This window comes from Oenanthe melanoleuca, chromosome 10 (assembly GCF_029582105.1).
Source record: "Oenanthe melanoleuca isolate GR-GAL-2019-014 chromosome 10, OMel1.0, whole genome shotgun sequence".
Lineage (NCBI taxonomy): Eukaryota > Metazoa > Chordata > Aves > Passeriformes > Muscicapidae > Oenanthe > Oenanthe melanoleuca.
The window spans coordinates 19,125,738-19,142,844 of record NC_079344.1 but is presented as its reverse complement, the minus strand read 5'-3'; the positions used below and the strand labels follow the sequence as shown (position 1 = coordinate 19,142,844).

At 40.7% G+C, this 17,107-nt stretch overlaps 3 protein-coding genes across 3 annotated transcripts in view; 1 reads left to right on the top strand and 2 right to left on the bottom strand.

Moving 5' to 3' along the window:
• The window catches only part of CIB2 (calcium and integrin binding family member 2), a 37,573-nt gene extending 36,924 nt beyond the window's left edge, over positions 1–649 (bottom strand). The window contains exon 1 of the mRNA XM_056499645.1: positions 356–649. The gene's annotated coding sequence lies outside the window, so the exon portion shown is untranslated. The remainder of the gene's footprint in view (positions 1–355) is intronic.
• Positions 650–701: 52 nt separating this feature from the next.
• Positions 702–14,404, top strand: IDH3A (isocitrate dehydrogenase (NAD(+)) 3 catalytic subunit alpha). Its single transcript, XM_056499639.1, has 11 exons — positions 702–859; positions 2,914–2,976; positions 4,672–4,755; positions 5,864–5,978; positions 6,468–6,655; positions 6,921–7,054; positions 7,665–7,767; positions 7,849–7,913; positions 10,027–10,111; positions 10,591–10,743; positions 12,752–14,404. Exons 1-11 carry the CDS (start codon positions 833–835, stop codon positions 12,833–12,835), a joined length of 1,101 nt encoding a protein of 366 aa, XP_056355614.1. The 5' UTR covers positions 702–832; the 3' UTR covers positions 12,836–14,404.
• The window catches only part of ACSBG1 (acyl-CoA synthetase bubblegum family member 1), a 42,109-nt gene continuing 38,492 nt past the window's right edge, over positions 13,491–17,107 (bottom strand). Inside the window, exons 16-17 of the mRNA XM_056499636.1 lie at positions 16,511–16,757; positions 13,491–15,598 (exon numbers count right to left, since the gene is read on the bottom strand). Of these exons, the coding sequence (XP_056355611.1) occupies positions 15,522–15,598; positions 16,511–16,757 (324 nt within the window). The 3' untranslated portion in view covers positions 13,491–15,521. The remainder of the gene's footprint in view (positions 15,599–16,510; positions 16,758–17,107) is intronic.

Here is a 17,107-nt window from a genome sequence, read left to right as displayed (position 1 = left end):
CCTCAGTTCCAGCAGGGTTGTTTCTCTGCAGAAGAGGGGCTGTCCCGTTCCAACTGACAAAATAATGACACGAGCACCTCAGAAATTAGGGCAAAAAGAACTTTTAGATTGTTCCAATTTCAACAGTTTTGTTTTTAACACTTTAAAGTACATGGGCTTAAGAGACTTCTTACCTACTTCAACAAAAATCTGGAGTCTTTCTTAACAACTTTTTTTTTTTTTTTCCCATAAACGACCCAATTCTAGAGGCTGGTATTTTATACAGCCATCAAACGCTTCATAACTGAGGCCTCACTGAAAACCGGTTGTTCGTCTCCACAGAGATGCCACAACAGTCCCTACTTAGATACCACACCTGGGGCTCCGCATCCTCCAGCTGCACCGTGCACTGTCCCGCCGGCAGGGACAGCGGCAGCGCCCCGGCAGCACCTCCGCGGGCCGGGCCAAGCACCGGGGAGGGGGCTTGGACCGGGCAGGGAGCGGAGCGCCGGGGAAGGATGCTCGGACCGCCTGAGGGAGCCGCGGGCAGCAGCTGAGGGCCGGGGAAGGAGGCTCGGACCGCCTGAGGGAGCCGCGGGCAGCAGCTGAGGGCCGGGGAAGGAGGCTCGGACCGCCTGAGGGAGCCGCGGGCGGCAGCTGAGGGCCGGGGAAGGAGACTCGGTCCGCCTCAGGGAACGGCGGACGGGAACTGAGGCGCCGGGGGAGCTGCCGCAGCGACGGTGCCGGGGCGGAGCCTCGCGGGCGGGGCGGGGCCGCCGCTCTCCGCGCGCCGGTTCCGGTTTAGCGGCGGGCGCGGAGCTCAGGCCTCGGCAGCCGCGGTGCCGGGGGCGTCATGGCCGCGACCGCGTGGATGCCCACGGTAGGCAGCGGGACGGGCCGGGCCCTGCCCCACGGCGCCCCTAACGCGCCCCGGAGCGTGGTGGCGCCTGAGGCGCGGCCGCCTAGCCGCAAGGTCGCGGTGCCGCCGGACCCTGGCAGCGCTCTGAGGGCGAAGGGTCGCGGTGCTCGGGGCCGAATGGCGGCCCCGGGCGCTCGGGGATTTTGTCCTTGCTCCTCCCCGGGACGGCGGCGGGAAGGGGCCGCGGGGGCCGGCGGGGCCGGGCCGGGGGAGGCCGCGCCATCCCTGGGAGCGGCCTGCGGAGAGGTCGCGCCGTAGAGGTCACGGCAGCGGCGGGAGCACCGCGGCCGCGGGCAGCTGCAGGTGCGGGGTGGCACACAGCACAGCCTGGGAGCACCATGCCCGCAAAGAGCCCGCGGTGCCCGGCACCGCAGAGCTGGCTGCGGAGAGCTGTAGCCGGGCTCCGGCTGCCGGGCTCTGGCTGCTTTCTGGCCCCCCCACACCAGTCCTCTGGGATTTACAGCTCTGAACCATTCCGAAACGCAGGCCTTATCCCGAGGCTGTCACGTAGATGCTGGGTTTTGCCTTGAGTAAATGAAATTTCTTTTGTATCTTTGAATAACAGCCTGCTAGAGGCAAAGTCATTGAGGCTGCCCCATTCAACCTATCTGCTAAAATAAGGAAGAACTGTCAAGAGCTAATCAAATGACACGTGACTTTAAGGTCAGAATGGATCAGTTTTCCTTGGGCAGATTCTTTGTTGGTGTTTCTAAGGTTGAACTTCAGTATAATGTACTAGGTCCATGATTTCTGCCAAGACAGACTGTGCCCTTTCCAGGCCTACTCTGGAATGTGAATCCTGATTCTACATGAAGGATCTGTACCATGAGAACACTTACACTGCGCAGTCAACTTCACATTTTCATTTCATTGCTCTGCCTTCATCCTCAACCATGTGGCCTGTTTTGGTAAACACTGCTTGCCTTATATATCTCATGTGGGGCTACAAGTAAAAATAGGTCTTGCTTAGATTACTTCTCCCCCAGTGTTCATAACAATATACATGAGAATTATATTGTTTCTGATTGTTGCTGTTGGTGCCAACATAGGTTGTTCCTTTTACCATACATCATTCTGTCAGTAAAGAAATAACAACTACAAGTGGACAGGAGAGGAATATGAATTCTCAAAGTAATTTCTAGCCTGATAGCTGCAGACAGCCTGCATATGTGAGTATGGCAGAATTGAAGCAGTAAGTGTAAGTGTAAGTCTCTGCAGTTAGAAGTCTTCTGGCTCTTAAGTCCCAGAGGCATCAATAGTCCTAGAGAGGAGGTTAAGACTGGGAGGCCATGATTTTTCTGCATATTAGGGATTTCGTCCATAGTGCTCAGCTGGCCAAGAGTCCAAGCTTAGATACCATCCCAGTTTTGAAGCTTAATGCCAGTTCAGAATACTGAGAAAATGCAATTCTTTGACTGTGATGTGTAGATTTGTTGCTATGGTGAATTTTGTCTTTAATCTGCATTTCAGTTCCACTTTTAAAAAACTGTCAGGCTTGCAGAAGGCAACAGTACAACACCTACAGATATAAAATTCATCACACTTTGAATGGAAGAAGTGGCACTAATGTAAAGTAGTTTTGGAAACATCACCTGAAGTGTGTAAAGATGTTGTCCACCCAACTGCTACCAATGAAATGGTTGATTTTTCACTTTGCTTTCCACACGTCTTCATCCTTGTCACATGATGTATTTCAGTAGAGTTCCTGCAGCCTTGCTTCCAGCAAGATGTGTGTGTGAGGACTGCAGGCGGGGCAGTGGCCCCCAGGCAAGACGGGAGTGTGTCCTGGGCTCACCTTGTGCTAAGAATATGCACGAGGCGAGGCTGCTCCGAGGGGTAGGCTGCAGCTTGGCAAAGCACTGGCTACTCTGGTTTCATTTGGATTTTTACACCAGTTTGAGATAGGAGATTTAAAGCAATATGACTTGAAAAAGCAGATTTGCTGGAGTATTGTTAAACTTGTAAAATCCCACTTGTACAGTAAAAGAGCATATTTTTGTTTTGGATTTTTGCAGGTTTCTCGGTTGCTAGGTGCTTTCAAAAGCCAAAAAAAGGTGACCAGAAGTTTTGGTAATGCTGTGAGTATAATAGTCCCATTCTTTTATTTTAAGAAGTTTCTCAATGAGGGGGTTTGGAAATGTATAAGATCACTTGTTGTTCTTACATTCCAAAAAAATAAGGGCCAGACAAGTGAGCATGCTTGCTCTTAATGCCATCCTGGATTTACATCACTTGATCACTGTTATTGGAAATTACTTATCAATGTGAGACTACAAAAGGCTCTAAGTAAAAAATAGAAGTGGCGTGGAAAGTTTTCACAAAATACGGGCATAAGCCAGTCTTCTGGAATTGATCTAGGAATGGGCAAATAAATATTGCACAAAGTAAAAAAGATTGTTGAGAAGCTTCTCATTTTCTTTCTTCTGCACACTTCCCTCTAAGCATTCAATTTACTTTACTGCTGCTTTTAGAATTCCTTGCATCTAAATTTCTTCCTTTTCAAGGTCCTCTTTAAACCATCTTAGACGTTGTGTATTTCTCTGTAGATATTTTACCTTCTTTATGTCTATGTGTTTGAAGTGCCCATGGGCCTTCTTTTGAATGAAGGCAGGAGCAGGGCTCAGCACTCCTAAGCAGGACTTCATCCTAAAGGGGAACTGTGGCTTTTCATGAGAAGTTTTGTAGAACAGCAGGTACAACAGTCAGAAAAGAAATAGAAGGGTTACTTATAGAGTATAAAAATCAGGAGGTGAGGTACCCTGGTTCTATTGAAACCCAACAGTTTCAGGCTCTGGTGCAGTCAGGCCCTGCAGTGCAGTCAGACAGCACAACAGTACTCTCAAGGCATTTCATCAGCAGCAGCTTGCTTAGCAGCAGGGCTCTTTTATCTGAAACTCTTTTTTTTGTTGTGCACGGTGAATTTCTTTGGCTCAAAACTTCAAAAATCAGTCAATATATATTGAAGTTCTGCCTTGAGAGTTGATTCTGTTGGGGGTTTTTCAAATAATGTACATGTGCTGCCTTTTTTGGAGGCAATAATGAGCTTATAAAAGCTGTTTGCTCTCTTTAAATAAAACAAAATGAGCTGGAGCATGTACCCTTAGAACAGTGGCCATAATCAATTTTTTTCTTCAAAGCAGAATATATTCTTCCCCTGTTATTTGTTGATTCTGGGCTGTGCAATTTTTTTCTTGTTTGATTATTATAAAAGAAACACGACTGAGGACATTATGATATAAAAGTAAGATGGTATTGCTAAAAATGAGTCTGAGACTTTTAGGAGGTCACTTGAGAAGTTTAGCTTGGCATGACCTTTTTTTTAAGGTGAATGTGGCTTTTCATACACATAATCACTTCTAGCACATGTCAGTATTATGCAGCATGTTGGTAATATTGAAGATACATGTGGAACAGAGCCATAACTAGGTAATATAACTTGCTCTCCACATTTCCAGAGGAAAGTGTGCTGCATTCATTAATTTCAAGGAGTACTAAGCAGGAATCTGCCTTTCACATTCAGCCTCTGTTTTGAAATAGGAATAGGTAGTATGTGAATTTTTAAACAATTCTCTCAAAACATCTGCACACTCCCTTATAAAGCAAGCCAGTCCTTCTCACTTCTGTCCAGGACTGCTGTTCTTCATAGTGAATATTTGGTAGAGGAAAATGTATTTTGTTTTCTAGTAGCTATTTGGTTCCTACAACACATGAAGATGTTTTTTATGTAGAAAACAAACATTCATTTGTTGTACTACTGATATTTTTTTACCTAGGTACAAACAGTAACTTTAATCCCAGGAGATGGCATTGGACCCGAGATTTCTGCTGCTGTTATGAAGATCTTTGATGCTGCCAAAGTAAGTCAACAACAAATATGAATTAGGCATATAAAAAAAACCTTAAAATCTCTTTTAAGAGATAAAGTCATATTTAAGCTATTAAAAGTTCTTTCCAGTATAAAGACTTTGAAGCTTCAACTAATAGAAGACAGGAATGTGATACCAAGGCATGGCTTGAAACTGTTAGCTGACAGATTGAGAGCAAATGCTGTGTTTAATTTTTGGAAATACAAACTCAATGTCATGTGAAATCACCTTGTTGATGTAGTAATCCTGAGCAACTGACACAGGATGTTCTTTCATTTATTATGACTTCAAGTGCAGGTCAAAAGCATGTGTGAAAGGACTGGCTCATTTCAGCAATCCACCTGCCGTTCTGCCAAACACATTAACTGCAGTGATCTGAAAACTGACTGTGTCCAAGAACTGTTCTCTTACCCCTCTGAGAAACTTCACCAGAACTTGTCAAGTTCCCTTGAAAGGAAATACTGCTCTTCAGGCAAGATGCCTGTTAAATTGTTCCACATTAGAAACAGCACCCAGGCATATTCCCTTTTTATTACAACTATCCAACGTGGATTTGAAAACATGAAGTTTCTTTAATTCTCTTGTATCTTTTCCTTTGTGGAATCATCCTGATGAAATGAATGGGTGGCAGGCTGTCTCCAATTACAGTCCTGTGGTGAATGCAAATTCAGACAGCATTGTGGAGCATGTGCAGATTTTCAGTGTGTAGAGATAGCAGATACTCATCTATGTCATACATAGTCTTCCAGTCAGTGGGGATGATGAGTTCCCAATGAATTCAGCTTTAAAATATTGTCTCTTGTATACAAAGAACCCAACAGCTCTAAAACCTTTAAAGAAATAGCACTTGCATGCATGACATATAGGGCAGCGTTGTGGTATTCATGTGTATGATGATTTGCTGCTCACACTATTTCAGTTCCACTTAATTACATTTTTCAAAAAGTACTGTAGTTCAAACATCTCATGCTTATCCTCACTCACCAGAGAAAATACTGTTCGGAAAGCCTGGATAAAATTCCTTACACACCTTCTTGTGAAAGCTAAAACTTGAAGCAAAGTCATGACATTAAAGTTAACACAGCGTGTGTATGTTTAGGCACCTATTCAGTGGGAAGAGAGGAATGTTTCGGCTATCCAAGGACCAGGAGGGAAGTGGATGATACCCCCAGAAGCCAAAGAATCCATGGATAAAAACAAAATGGGATTAAAAGGTATTTTAGGGGTTAATACACAGATATTAAGTACTTGAGTTTGATGTAAAGCCAAAGGTCTTCCTCTGTAGCACAGTAAAATGGGTAATTACAGGGTAGTTGTCTGTACTTGGAACAGTCCTTCATTGCCAAGACATATGTTTGCTAGTTGTTGATACCAGCCATTGGATTCTCTGCAGAAGGCATTTCTAAGATACACAATAGCATTCAATAACCACATTACTAATGAGCAATATCTTTATATGTTTTAATGAACACATTTTGTAAAATCTGTTCCATGTAAGGCTTTCCATTTGGCCTTTACCCAGCTGATTAATGTGCCTGTGCAGTAATTGATAGAACAGAGAATTCCAATAGCATTCCAGCATGAGGATTAGACAGGAGTTTGGAGATCCTCTGTAGGAGTCCCACTTTACCTAGAGTTTGAGCTCTTGGATCCATGGAGAGGTTTATCTCCTCGTTCATCCTTGTGTATCTGGCTTTCTCCAGGGCCCCTGAAGACCCCGATTGCTGCAGGGCACCCGTCCATGAATCTGCTGCTGCGTAAAACCTTTGACCTGTATGCCAATGTGCGTCCGTGCGTGTCCATTGAGGGCTACAAGACTCCCTACACGGACGTGAACATCGTCACCATCCGTGAGAACACCGAGGGCGAGTACAGCGGCATTGAGCACGTGGTGGGTGCCAGAGGGGCTCCTCTGCCCTCTGCTCTGCACTGCTCACCTGGCTGTCTTTTACCTTTGCACCCATGAAATGTGCCAGTGCTGCCCTCTGCTCAGCACTGCTCACCTTGTGTCTCACTGGGGTTCAGGGAATCTTTTACCTCTGGCACCCATGAAATGTTCCTCTCTTGTAAAATGCTTTCTGCCTCACTCTCAATTCTGCTGCTTGGTTCCCAGTGGGAGGAATGAACTTGCCCTGCTGATGATTCCTGTCTTTCAGATTGTTGATGGGGTTGTGCAGAGCATCAAGCTGATCACAGAGGAAGCCAGCAAGCGCATTGCAGAGTTTGCTTTTGAATATGCCAGAAACAATCAGAGAAGCCACGTGACTGCAGTGCACAAGGCAAATATTATGTATGTTGACACTTCTTTTGAGACAAACAAAACAAAAAAATCTCCATTCATTTACTTAAAAATAACTGCTTAAGTCTTATTCAGGTGCAAAACTTCCGTTGATGGCACTGGGAGTCAATAAAATAGGAAAAAATGTCAAGTAAATGCCTCCTAAGTAAAATAGGCAGTACCGACCCAGTATTGACAAGGCTGAGATAATTGTTCTTGTACCAATGTTCTTACTAGCAAGTTTGTAGTAATCCTTCCTTCCAAAGCTCCTATTCTAGAAACTTTTAAACAAGGAAAATTAATATAAAATCTGAGGATGAAAGTGGCTGGTGTCTTTTGCAGTTTCCACACCACTTTACTCTGAACTGAGTTGTAACACGTGTGATATTATGTGGCATCACCTGCACAAATTCACTAAGCCTTTCATAAATTAATAGAAGTCATTCTAAGAATGAATGTATGCTGATTAAACTATTGATACAGAAATATTTTATGAGGAATAAATAGTCACAAATGAAGTTTCTGAATTCTAATTAAACACCCCTGTTGCATGCAGTTTTCTTTATCTGTAGTACTGCTTCCTTACAACAACTGCAATATTCTCTTGCTTATCTAATTGCAGGAGAATGTCTGATGGACTTTTCTTGAGAAAATGCAGGGAGGCAGCAGAAAACTGTAAAGATATTAAATTCAATGAAATGTACCTGGATACTGTATGTCTGAATGTGAGTATTTATGTTTTAGTTGTGATTATTTTTTTTTTTAGTTTAAATTCTTGACCCTAATGAAAATATACTTCCTTCTAGATGGTTCAAGATCCATCTCAATTTGATGTGCTTGTTATGCCAAACTTGTACGGTGACATCCTCAGGTATGGAGATTTTAATTTCAACTCCCACCATGTAAAATACTGATACTTTTCCCACAGTCACTGAGGTCACATGCAAGTCTGATGGGGAATTGTCTTATGCACTCAGACTTCTTAACACACATTCACTGCTTCAGTTACTCATATGCTGATGGCAGGCTATATGATGAGAATGTACTTTTTATTTAAAAAAATCTCCTTCTGCTTATGGAGGCTATGAATATTGCTCAGATGAGACAGAGAAGTTTCTCTAAATATGTGAAGAATATAATGGCTTACATTTTAATAGAGAATGAATGCCTGGTTAGATATTAAAGAAAAACTTTCTCATTCTCAGCACTAAAACATGTTGTGTAGGGTGACTGTGGGACACAGGGAGCTCATCACAGTTCAATCAGTCTGCACAGTCACTGAAGAACTACATGTGGGGCCTCTTCATATTCTGCCAGCTCTTGGTTTATTACTTTTCCTTCAAAGTAAATTTTTTACTTGAATAACATTAATACCAGAGATTCTTTGTGTCTTGAAGGCAAAACCCATCAGAAAACATTTTCCATTCTGTATAATTATTAGGTAGAGTGTAAATTCCATTAAACACCTGTATAATGAAGTGTTTGAATTGGAACTATTAAGTGTATTATGTAACATAGTTTCTTCTCACACTTCTAAGGAGAGATTGAAGAAAAGAGCCTGAAATGGAATTTTTACTTGCATGTTTGATTACTCACATCTTAGAATCCATCCCCTTTTTGTGTACAGATAATAAATGTAAAGGTAGCTTATGTATAAGAAGAAATGGTTCTTAAGCTTCTCTTATCACTCTCTCTGTGATAAGGCTGTGCACATGAAAAATCAGATTGGAACTAAAGCTTCTTCCTTTAAGAATTAGTGAAGGCCTGCACAGGGCACTCACAGCAGCTCTTAGACTGTTAACTAAGAGAGATCAAATCAAAGGAGCCTTATCATCAGTACCGTTCACAGAGTTCACTATCACCCACTTTAAAGTCCTCATAGAAATTCCATTAAAAATTTCATAATTCTAAAACTTTTCCATAAATTTGAGTCTGTTCTTGGAGAGGGTACTGTCATCACTGGGTGAGGTCTCACCTGCAGCTCTGAAAGTATGAACTGAATGCTAAGCAGGTTCCTTAGACTGAATAGGTCTGAATAGAATAGGCAGAATACAATCTCTTCTCTTTAAGCATTAAGTATTTAGAATGGCAAATGCAGACTGTATTCAGTTTTTCCCAGGTTCTATGCTGCGTAAGATAGGTGGTTTATTTTAGCTTAAAATACTGTTCTGCAAAGTCATCCAAACTTTTCTCTTTTTGATTCCTAAGCTGAGGACTAACTTAGCTTAGTATGAGCCAAGTTGTAGCCAATAATTATGTATGGACGTGAAAAGAACAGTTTTAAGTCTTTGTTCATTAGTGTGTTCAGCTCAAGGGTACGGTATGATGACAATAGGCACAGCTGGTTTGTCCTTTGCCATGTTAATTTTGGTAGAAACCAAATGCAAATTGCTTATATCTGATGATCTGCTAATGTCAGACTTGAGACCTGCAGGCTGCTGAGTAAAGAGAGAGGGAAAGCTAGTCTGGTGTCACTTGGAAAATGTTCTTTAAGCTGCACACAATACACTACAAAACCACCAGTAACTCACCTACCTGAGTAGAATTCTTCCACATTTTTTAGAAGGAATTTACATATGAAAAGTAGTTCTGGGCCCCTTCAGAGGAAGATTTTTGGATAGTTACAGGGAACTGTACATAACAAGTAGTTTTTGAGATTTCTACACATATTCTGTGCTTCTAGTACTTCTCATTGTGCCTGTGTCTTATCAGCTTTATTCTAGTATTTGGAATTTCATTTTAGTTTTTCGTTATTACATGGTCTTCTGCTAGTAGTTCTAAGAATTTTCCAATGTTGTGATGGGGTACATGTGGCTTACCAGCATCTGTTCTTTCTCCACATTATTCTCAGACTGTGCGGGTGTATAAATTAAGTTATAGTTGCAGTTGATTGATAAACAAAAATATTTTAATACCTTGCAGAGAGGCAAGTGTATGTGGAAAAACTCGTGGATTGTTTAATTTTGTGGTTGGGTTTTTTTCAGTGACTTGTGTGCTGGACTCATCGGGGGTCTTGGAGTAACACCCAGTGGAAACATTGGTGCCAATGGCGTGGCCATTTTTGAATCCGTAAGTCTCCTTACACATGGCAGAGCAGTAATACCTTTGTCTCAACTTGTCAACCTAAACTTTTCCATGCCATACAACATGGCTGATACTTATCTAAGTAAGTTCTTCCTAAAACTCATTTTTACTGTGAAGATGCTGGAGCTTTACCTTAAGAGGAAATGTACTTTACCCTGAGAGGTTAAAGTTAATATTCCATGTAGGTTTTTCACACATCCGTTTTTTGACTGATACTTTCTTTTCCCACTTTTTCATATGATAAATACCCTTTATGAAATAGAACTCGATGGGCACAATTTAAAGATATTAGGTGACTTAGTTTTCCCTTTCTGAATGGAATTGTTTTGGTCCTTGGCATGTCCTTTCCACTGACTGTATCCCAGCAAAGCAAGGAAGGCCTATGGCTCAGGCTGCTCGCACAATCGCCTAGGACATTTTAATCAGCCTAATGCCATGGTAACAGGCATTGCTCTCATTTCTAGGTTCATGGAACAGCACCAGACATTGCAGGAAAAGACATGGCCAATCCCACTGCCCTCCTGCTGAGTGCTGTGATGATGCTGCGCCACATGGGAATGCACAAACACGCCTCCAAGATTGAGTCAGCCTGCTTCGATACCATTAAAGATGGAAAGGTAACACCAGGGTGTGCAAATTGATGCAGTGAATTAAAATCATGTCGTGTCAAAGCAAGAATTAACATGGAACATCCACACCAGAGGTGGGGATGGCCTGTGGAGATGGGCTGCTGAACTGGCCTGTTGCATGAGCTGTGCCACTGTCCTTCTCATATTATATTATATTATATTATATTATATTATATTATATTATATTATATTATATTATATTATATTATATTATATTATATTATATTATATTATATTATATTATATTATATTATATTATAGTTACGTTACGTTACGTTATACTAAATCTGCCCAGCACAGCAACAAGGGGACAGGCTGTAGCATTCCTTTTGTCTCAGCAATGCTCATCTTACATTTCCACAGCTTTATGAACTCCAGAATGGGGAACTGGATGTCTGGTTTTTAGGAAGGGAATCAGAGTTTTAAGTAACTCTTAGCACTTCACGTAAGAAGTTTATGAAACGTACAAAGCTTATATATTGAAATCTGGATCCTGAAGGGATCTTTCACAGGCTTCATCATCCACTTTTGTTAATAGCATTTCAGTCCTGACTGTAATACTTCTGTTCGTGTTTTCATTTCAGTTATTTTCTTCTTTCATTCTTACTGCTTTCACTCATTTTTGACTACAAAAGAACAGTTTTTATCCAGTGTTAACTTCTTTTTTCTGAGGATTATATATGTTTCTCTTTGGAAGTGAGTGTCTTCAGATTCATTACTCAAATGGGATATTGGGGAGAGAGGGGGCTTATGCTCTGAAACTCGACAAATTTGTGGTCTTACCATTGTTGGTTCACTCCTCTACATTGATGTCCATCTCTTAAAAACATAGTTGGAAATATCTTGAAGATTGCAGTTAAAGGGGATTAGCAGCTAGTCATGCTGCTTCATTTATCTTAGGCAGGACCATGAGAAGCTGCTTTGTAATCAAAAGTAACAAGAATGCTGAAACCAAAAGTTGTCATCATTTTGTAAGTTTGCATCTATCTTGCTATGTGTAGGAGTCAGTTTTAAAAAAATCTAAACTTACAACTGAATAGAGGTGCTCCTGTAAAGTTCCCACTTACTGCTCTGGAAATTAAATCCTCCATCTGCAGGTTAGTAATTCCATGGAAGATAACAGTGCAAGTTTCCTGACACGGCCTTTTGTTCACTAGTTACTTATAATGTTATGATTATATGTCACAATGGAGAGAATCTTTTAAATTTAAATACCCCATAATGCAATTTAAATTACAAGATCCTAAAATAGTAACCGTGAATGCTTCTCTGGCTTGTTATTTCTCCCTTCCCGTCAACCAGTTAATTAAGATATGTCTGTGTGTGCCATGGAGGGGGGGGGGACCTAATAATTATAATTATCTCCTAGAGTGCTTTAATCTAGCTAGATTGGACAAGCAATATTGCCCACTTTTTTATTATACTGTCTTCATGATGCCGGACAGGAGTTGTACTTCATGAAAGAGGATTTTAACTACATTTCCTCTCTCTTAAATAAATTAAGAAAACTTTGAGAATTGTTAACATGCAGTATTAAGAGTTACATGTGCTTGTTCTGTATGGGTTTCCTTAAAAAAAGACCCAATCTTTCTGAATTACTCTCAATTAGTTGTCTTTGTGCTGAGCCTTCATATATGAATTTTACTTCCAAAGGACTAACTTCATACTGAAGATGTAAATACTTAGTCATTAATTAAAGGACTTTGTAGACCTTTGACCACACACACTTTCTTCCTGTAGTGGGGATAAAATCATATTAAAATCACGTTCAAATCTGATAACATTATAAGTACTTCATGTATGCTCAGGTTTTCTCTCCCTGCACAGTCCTTATTGATGAAGTCTCTATGGGATGCAGAACTCAAACCTGACATGTTCCTGCTCACCTCATTTACGATCCATACACAACAGATCATGAGAACATCCAAAACTGTTCAGAGACATCAGTGGCCCCATAATACATTTCAGTAATATTTTTTCTCTTTCTTTCTTTCAGGTCTTGACAAAGGACTTGGGAGGCAATGCCAAGTGCTCGGAATTCACAGAGGAGATCTGCCGCCGAGTACGGGACAAAGACTAAACCTCCTGCTGCTGCTGCTTGTGACTGGAAGGACACATCACAGAGTACAATATATGTAACCTGATATCCACATGCATAGAGTTTGCTTCTCTCTTGAGGGCAGACTTTTTAGCTGAGGCCTCTCCATTAATAAACCTAGTCCAAATGGCTACAAACATTGCTTGTGCCTGCTTTCGGTGGACTTTTCCAAGTGCTTTGTCTTATTTATTTTTTTCTATCTGGTGAACATTTTTATGTAAGTGAATTCTTTTATTGGCACTCTAACTGTTTAATATTTTCCATTTCAATTAGAGGGTTTAGAAAAATTATGCAAACAAACAAACCAGTAACAGAATTAGTGAAATATAAAAGCACCTTAATGTTTAAAACCTACTTTATTGATCTTGTTGAATTTAAAAAGATAGGTTTTCAGCCTAAGAGTAGCACAAGATGATCTTCATACACAGAAATGGGTATAAAATAACTTAAAATAGCAATTTTGTGTTAGAAACAATGAGAAAACCACTTTAGTACTCTGGTGATTCGTGAAATACAGCCCTGCCCACCAAAGGCATGAATTAAGAAATACAAAATTCTAGAGATTTAATCTATTTCTGTATTTTAAAAAGAAACTTACAGCCATTAACAAGGGGTGAAAATAAATGCTGAAGCAAAGTTTTTTTGTTTTGTTTTGTTTTGTTTTTTTTTTAATCTATATACCAAAATAATTCTTACAAGTTTTCCTCTCTGAAATACACTTTACACTCGAGTTCTAATGAGGGCAAACTATACAAAATTACTTCTGCCATATATTGTGAGGGGAAAGTATTAACTTTGCAAATTTACACTCAGTATTTCATGACTTCGGCTAGAATGCTGTTTGTGTTGTAGTTTCTGCACAGTCTGCTCAGTGTGTCTTCCTGTGTATTGACTAGTAATTTTATTCTAGAAACTCTGAATGTAAGAGACTAATCTAGAACTAAATGGATTAAGACAGATCAGCGGTTTGGCTCTGGTGCCTATATTCCAGAAATACATTTCATCCCTATTCAAGGGGATCTGAATCTATTTTTTCCTTGCTTACTAAGCTTAATGAGTGCAAAAGCAACTGGTTGCCCTTCCCATCAGGTGCAGATCATCACTCAAGTCCTTCTGATCTGGAGCTATCAAGGTATTGCTTCCATTCCTGTGCCTGACAAGGAAATCGGTATCGTCAAACTCCTTAGTGTGGCACAGGATTATCCCTCCTGCCAGAAGCAGGCTTACAGGCTCCTTCTATTCCTAGAAAGTAACTAAGTGCAGTAATATCTAATGCCACTGTTTTACGCTGGTTGTTTCAGAAGTAAAACAACTTTTGGAGTAACAACTTCTCGTGTCACTCTCTAAAGAAAGCATCCAGCTTTTTTATACAGTCTAACAACGTGCTGGAGGAGCTTTATTCCTCCCATACTCTGCTTTTCGTGAATGGGGCAACATTTCTTTGTGTTTTACAAGCTGCTGCTTCCTTGTTTTCTTCAGATTAATATTGTTAAAAAATTCTGAATTACCATTGCGCACAAAATGGGGAAGAATAAACTTTTCAAAGTCCTATTGCTCGTTTTGTTTTTATAATCCTTGGCTGCTGCTTTGTCTTATGTATTCAGCTGATTATTTGTCCTTGCAACAAATCTGACGTCTGTAAGATGTGTGAGACTTGTGATGGAACTTTTATGGAAACCTTATCCTGTTGTGCATCATTTATTTGTCTCAATAATGGGCTGTGGCCTGCCTGCCTGTGTGAACTACTGGAGCTGTCTGCCTGAGATCACTTACAGCACACCCTTTAGAAAACTTTGTGTCAAGCATTTCCTTCTCATGATTTATTTTGCATATAGGTAAGAAGAAATGCAGCCCACATTAGTCAGAGTTAGTGCAATGTGAATGTGAAACTTGCAGATACATGCTGACAAGCACTGCTCAAAGAAAAGCACTGTAAGCAATTTTAAAGAAGTTTCTGGAATAGCATTTTAATGTGAAAGCTCCTGTAATTACTACTTTGTGTCTTTCAGTCTTAGGCAGATATTGCCCTGCTTTTTCTGATTATTTGTTTTTGTGAGAAATAGTAATGCTTATTCGAATGTGGACCTAAGAAGCAAACTGCTGTGTTCACAGAAGTCTGAATTCTAGAATTCACAGAAACAGGAGTGTATTCAGGTTCTGAAATGTGTTAGTGAACAACAAAGTGTTCTCTGGGAGGGGAAAAAAATCCCAGCCCTTCTGATTTTTAAATTTTTTTAAAAATAATTATCATTGGAGTGGTATGACAGTTTCATTAAGCAGTACTGCTATCTAGCAAAATGTATCATAAGCTACAGGAAACTTCCTGTAGAACAAAAGAAAAGGAACAAAAATGGAAGATTGTATAAAAAACTTTTTGTTTCAATCTAGAGGAATTAGTTATATCTGCTTTATACAACATAGTAGGATGTTTTAATCATTTAGGTCATAAAGTAAAAGCAGTATTAGAGAATGGATGCACTGTAGATGCTTCTGTAAAAAGAGGACAAACGATCAGGTGAGTATCAGGAACAGCTAAATTCACAGCAACTTTCTAGGGGTTTGGTTCAATAGACTACAAACTCAAAGCAAAAATCTTTGTTAATGCTTTTGATGAGAAAATACCTCCTTTTGCTCACCAATCTTTCTTAATACTTGGAGGAAACACTTTTTATTCTTTATAGAAGGAGTCGACTTCATTTCGGTATTTCTCGAGCACAGCAAGCCGCTTCAGCTTCATTGTGGGACCTTGAAAGAGGAAGAATCAATTCCAGAGATAGGAACAGAAATTCCTACTCAGTCTCAGCTTTGGTGCCTAAGTTTTTTATTGAAGAGCCTGTTGGGAAGAACATGCCCCCCCTCTAAGCACAGTAAATGCTAAAAGTGAGAAGCAAGTGTGATGTGTGAGATTGCCTCCACATAAGCATGAGGACTTCCAAGAGAGCTGCAAGTAAGAGGGTGGTGTCTGGCTACTGCTTTTTCCATAAAAACACGTTTTTTGAAAGCTTTAAACAATTCCCAGTTTTCAAAAAGCCTGGTAGTGTGCTTTGGGCTCCATTATCAGGCTTTCTCTATCTTGCTGCTTTTGTTTTCTTCTAAAGAGAAACTTCTGATGTCTTAAGTTTCAGCTTTTATATATTCCAGATAAGTACTGCTTTCTTGCATAACTCAAACTCCATAGCCTGTCAGCTACTGTTCTCCCATTTTATTCAGACAAAACCATTTCTCTCTAGGCCAGAAACTCAAGGTCACCTTATTTTCACAGGTGTGACATCCTGCTTGGGTGTAGGGTGTGTGAGACTCCTGCTCAAGTTGCACCTTGTGACACCTTTCAATAAACACCTGCCCTTTCTCCTTTAACTCTGTCTAGCCTTTGTTCTAGGTTGCCATTCCAGGCGTCACTTTCACTATTATTACTGGAAGTTATTAACAGTTTAATGCACAAGGAGTTAACCAAAATTTCTTAATTACCCAAAGCAATCTGAAATTTTAGAACTCTACTTGCAAACGAGTACAGATTCATCCATGTGTAGCAACAACTCCAATTTTTGTATTTCTTACCACACACTGCATAACCATTTTTCCTTTCCCTGTACTGAATATTCTTAGATCAGCAGCCTCCTAACTTTGTGTACCTGAAGATAAATCAGTAAGTCTTACCTAGTTCCCCGCCAGCAATGGAGAAATCCCTTGGCAGGACGATCCATTTGTGAATGCAATGAACCCTGTTGGTAGCAGTGCTGTTGACTCTGTCGATGCCCTCCTGGATGGCCCTGTAGATCGCCTGGTCTCTCGTGGCTACAATCTCAGACACTCTGGTGGCTTTACTGCCACTCCTCTGGCAGAAATCTCTGGCTTGCTCTGTGAGAATGTCAGTAGGATCAGATGTATCTGGGTCCAGCACACTCTAAAATATCAAATGAAGTGAATCATCAAATGTTCACTCTCCAGAGGCATTAACAACTTCTCTGACCAGGCTGTCTCTCTTGGGAAGAAGGCTCAGTGTAAACACACAAACATGCTGTAAGCCTTAAAAAGCAGAAACACCTACAGATCATAAAGGGCTTTTCTTTCCACTTGGCTACCAAATGCAAATATTTTCAGCTTATATGCAGATGCTTTGAACAGACTTAAAACGTGTGAATGAATTAGGCCATAGAGTCCATCTCTGACCTTGAATTTCTGCCATTTTCCACATGACTCCATTGTTACAGGGAAACATTTAGCTCATCATTCAGTGGAATTACTATGGTGTAA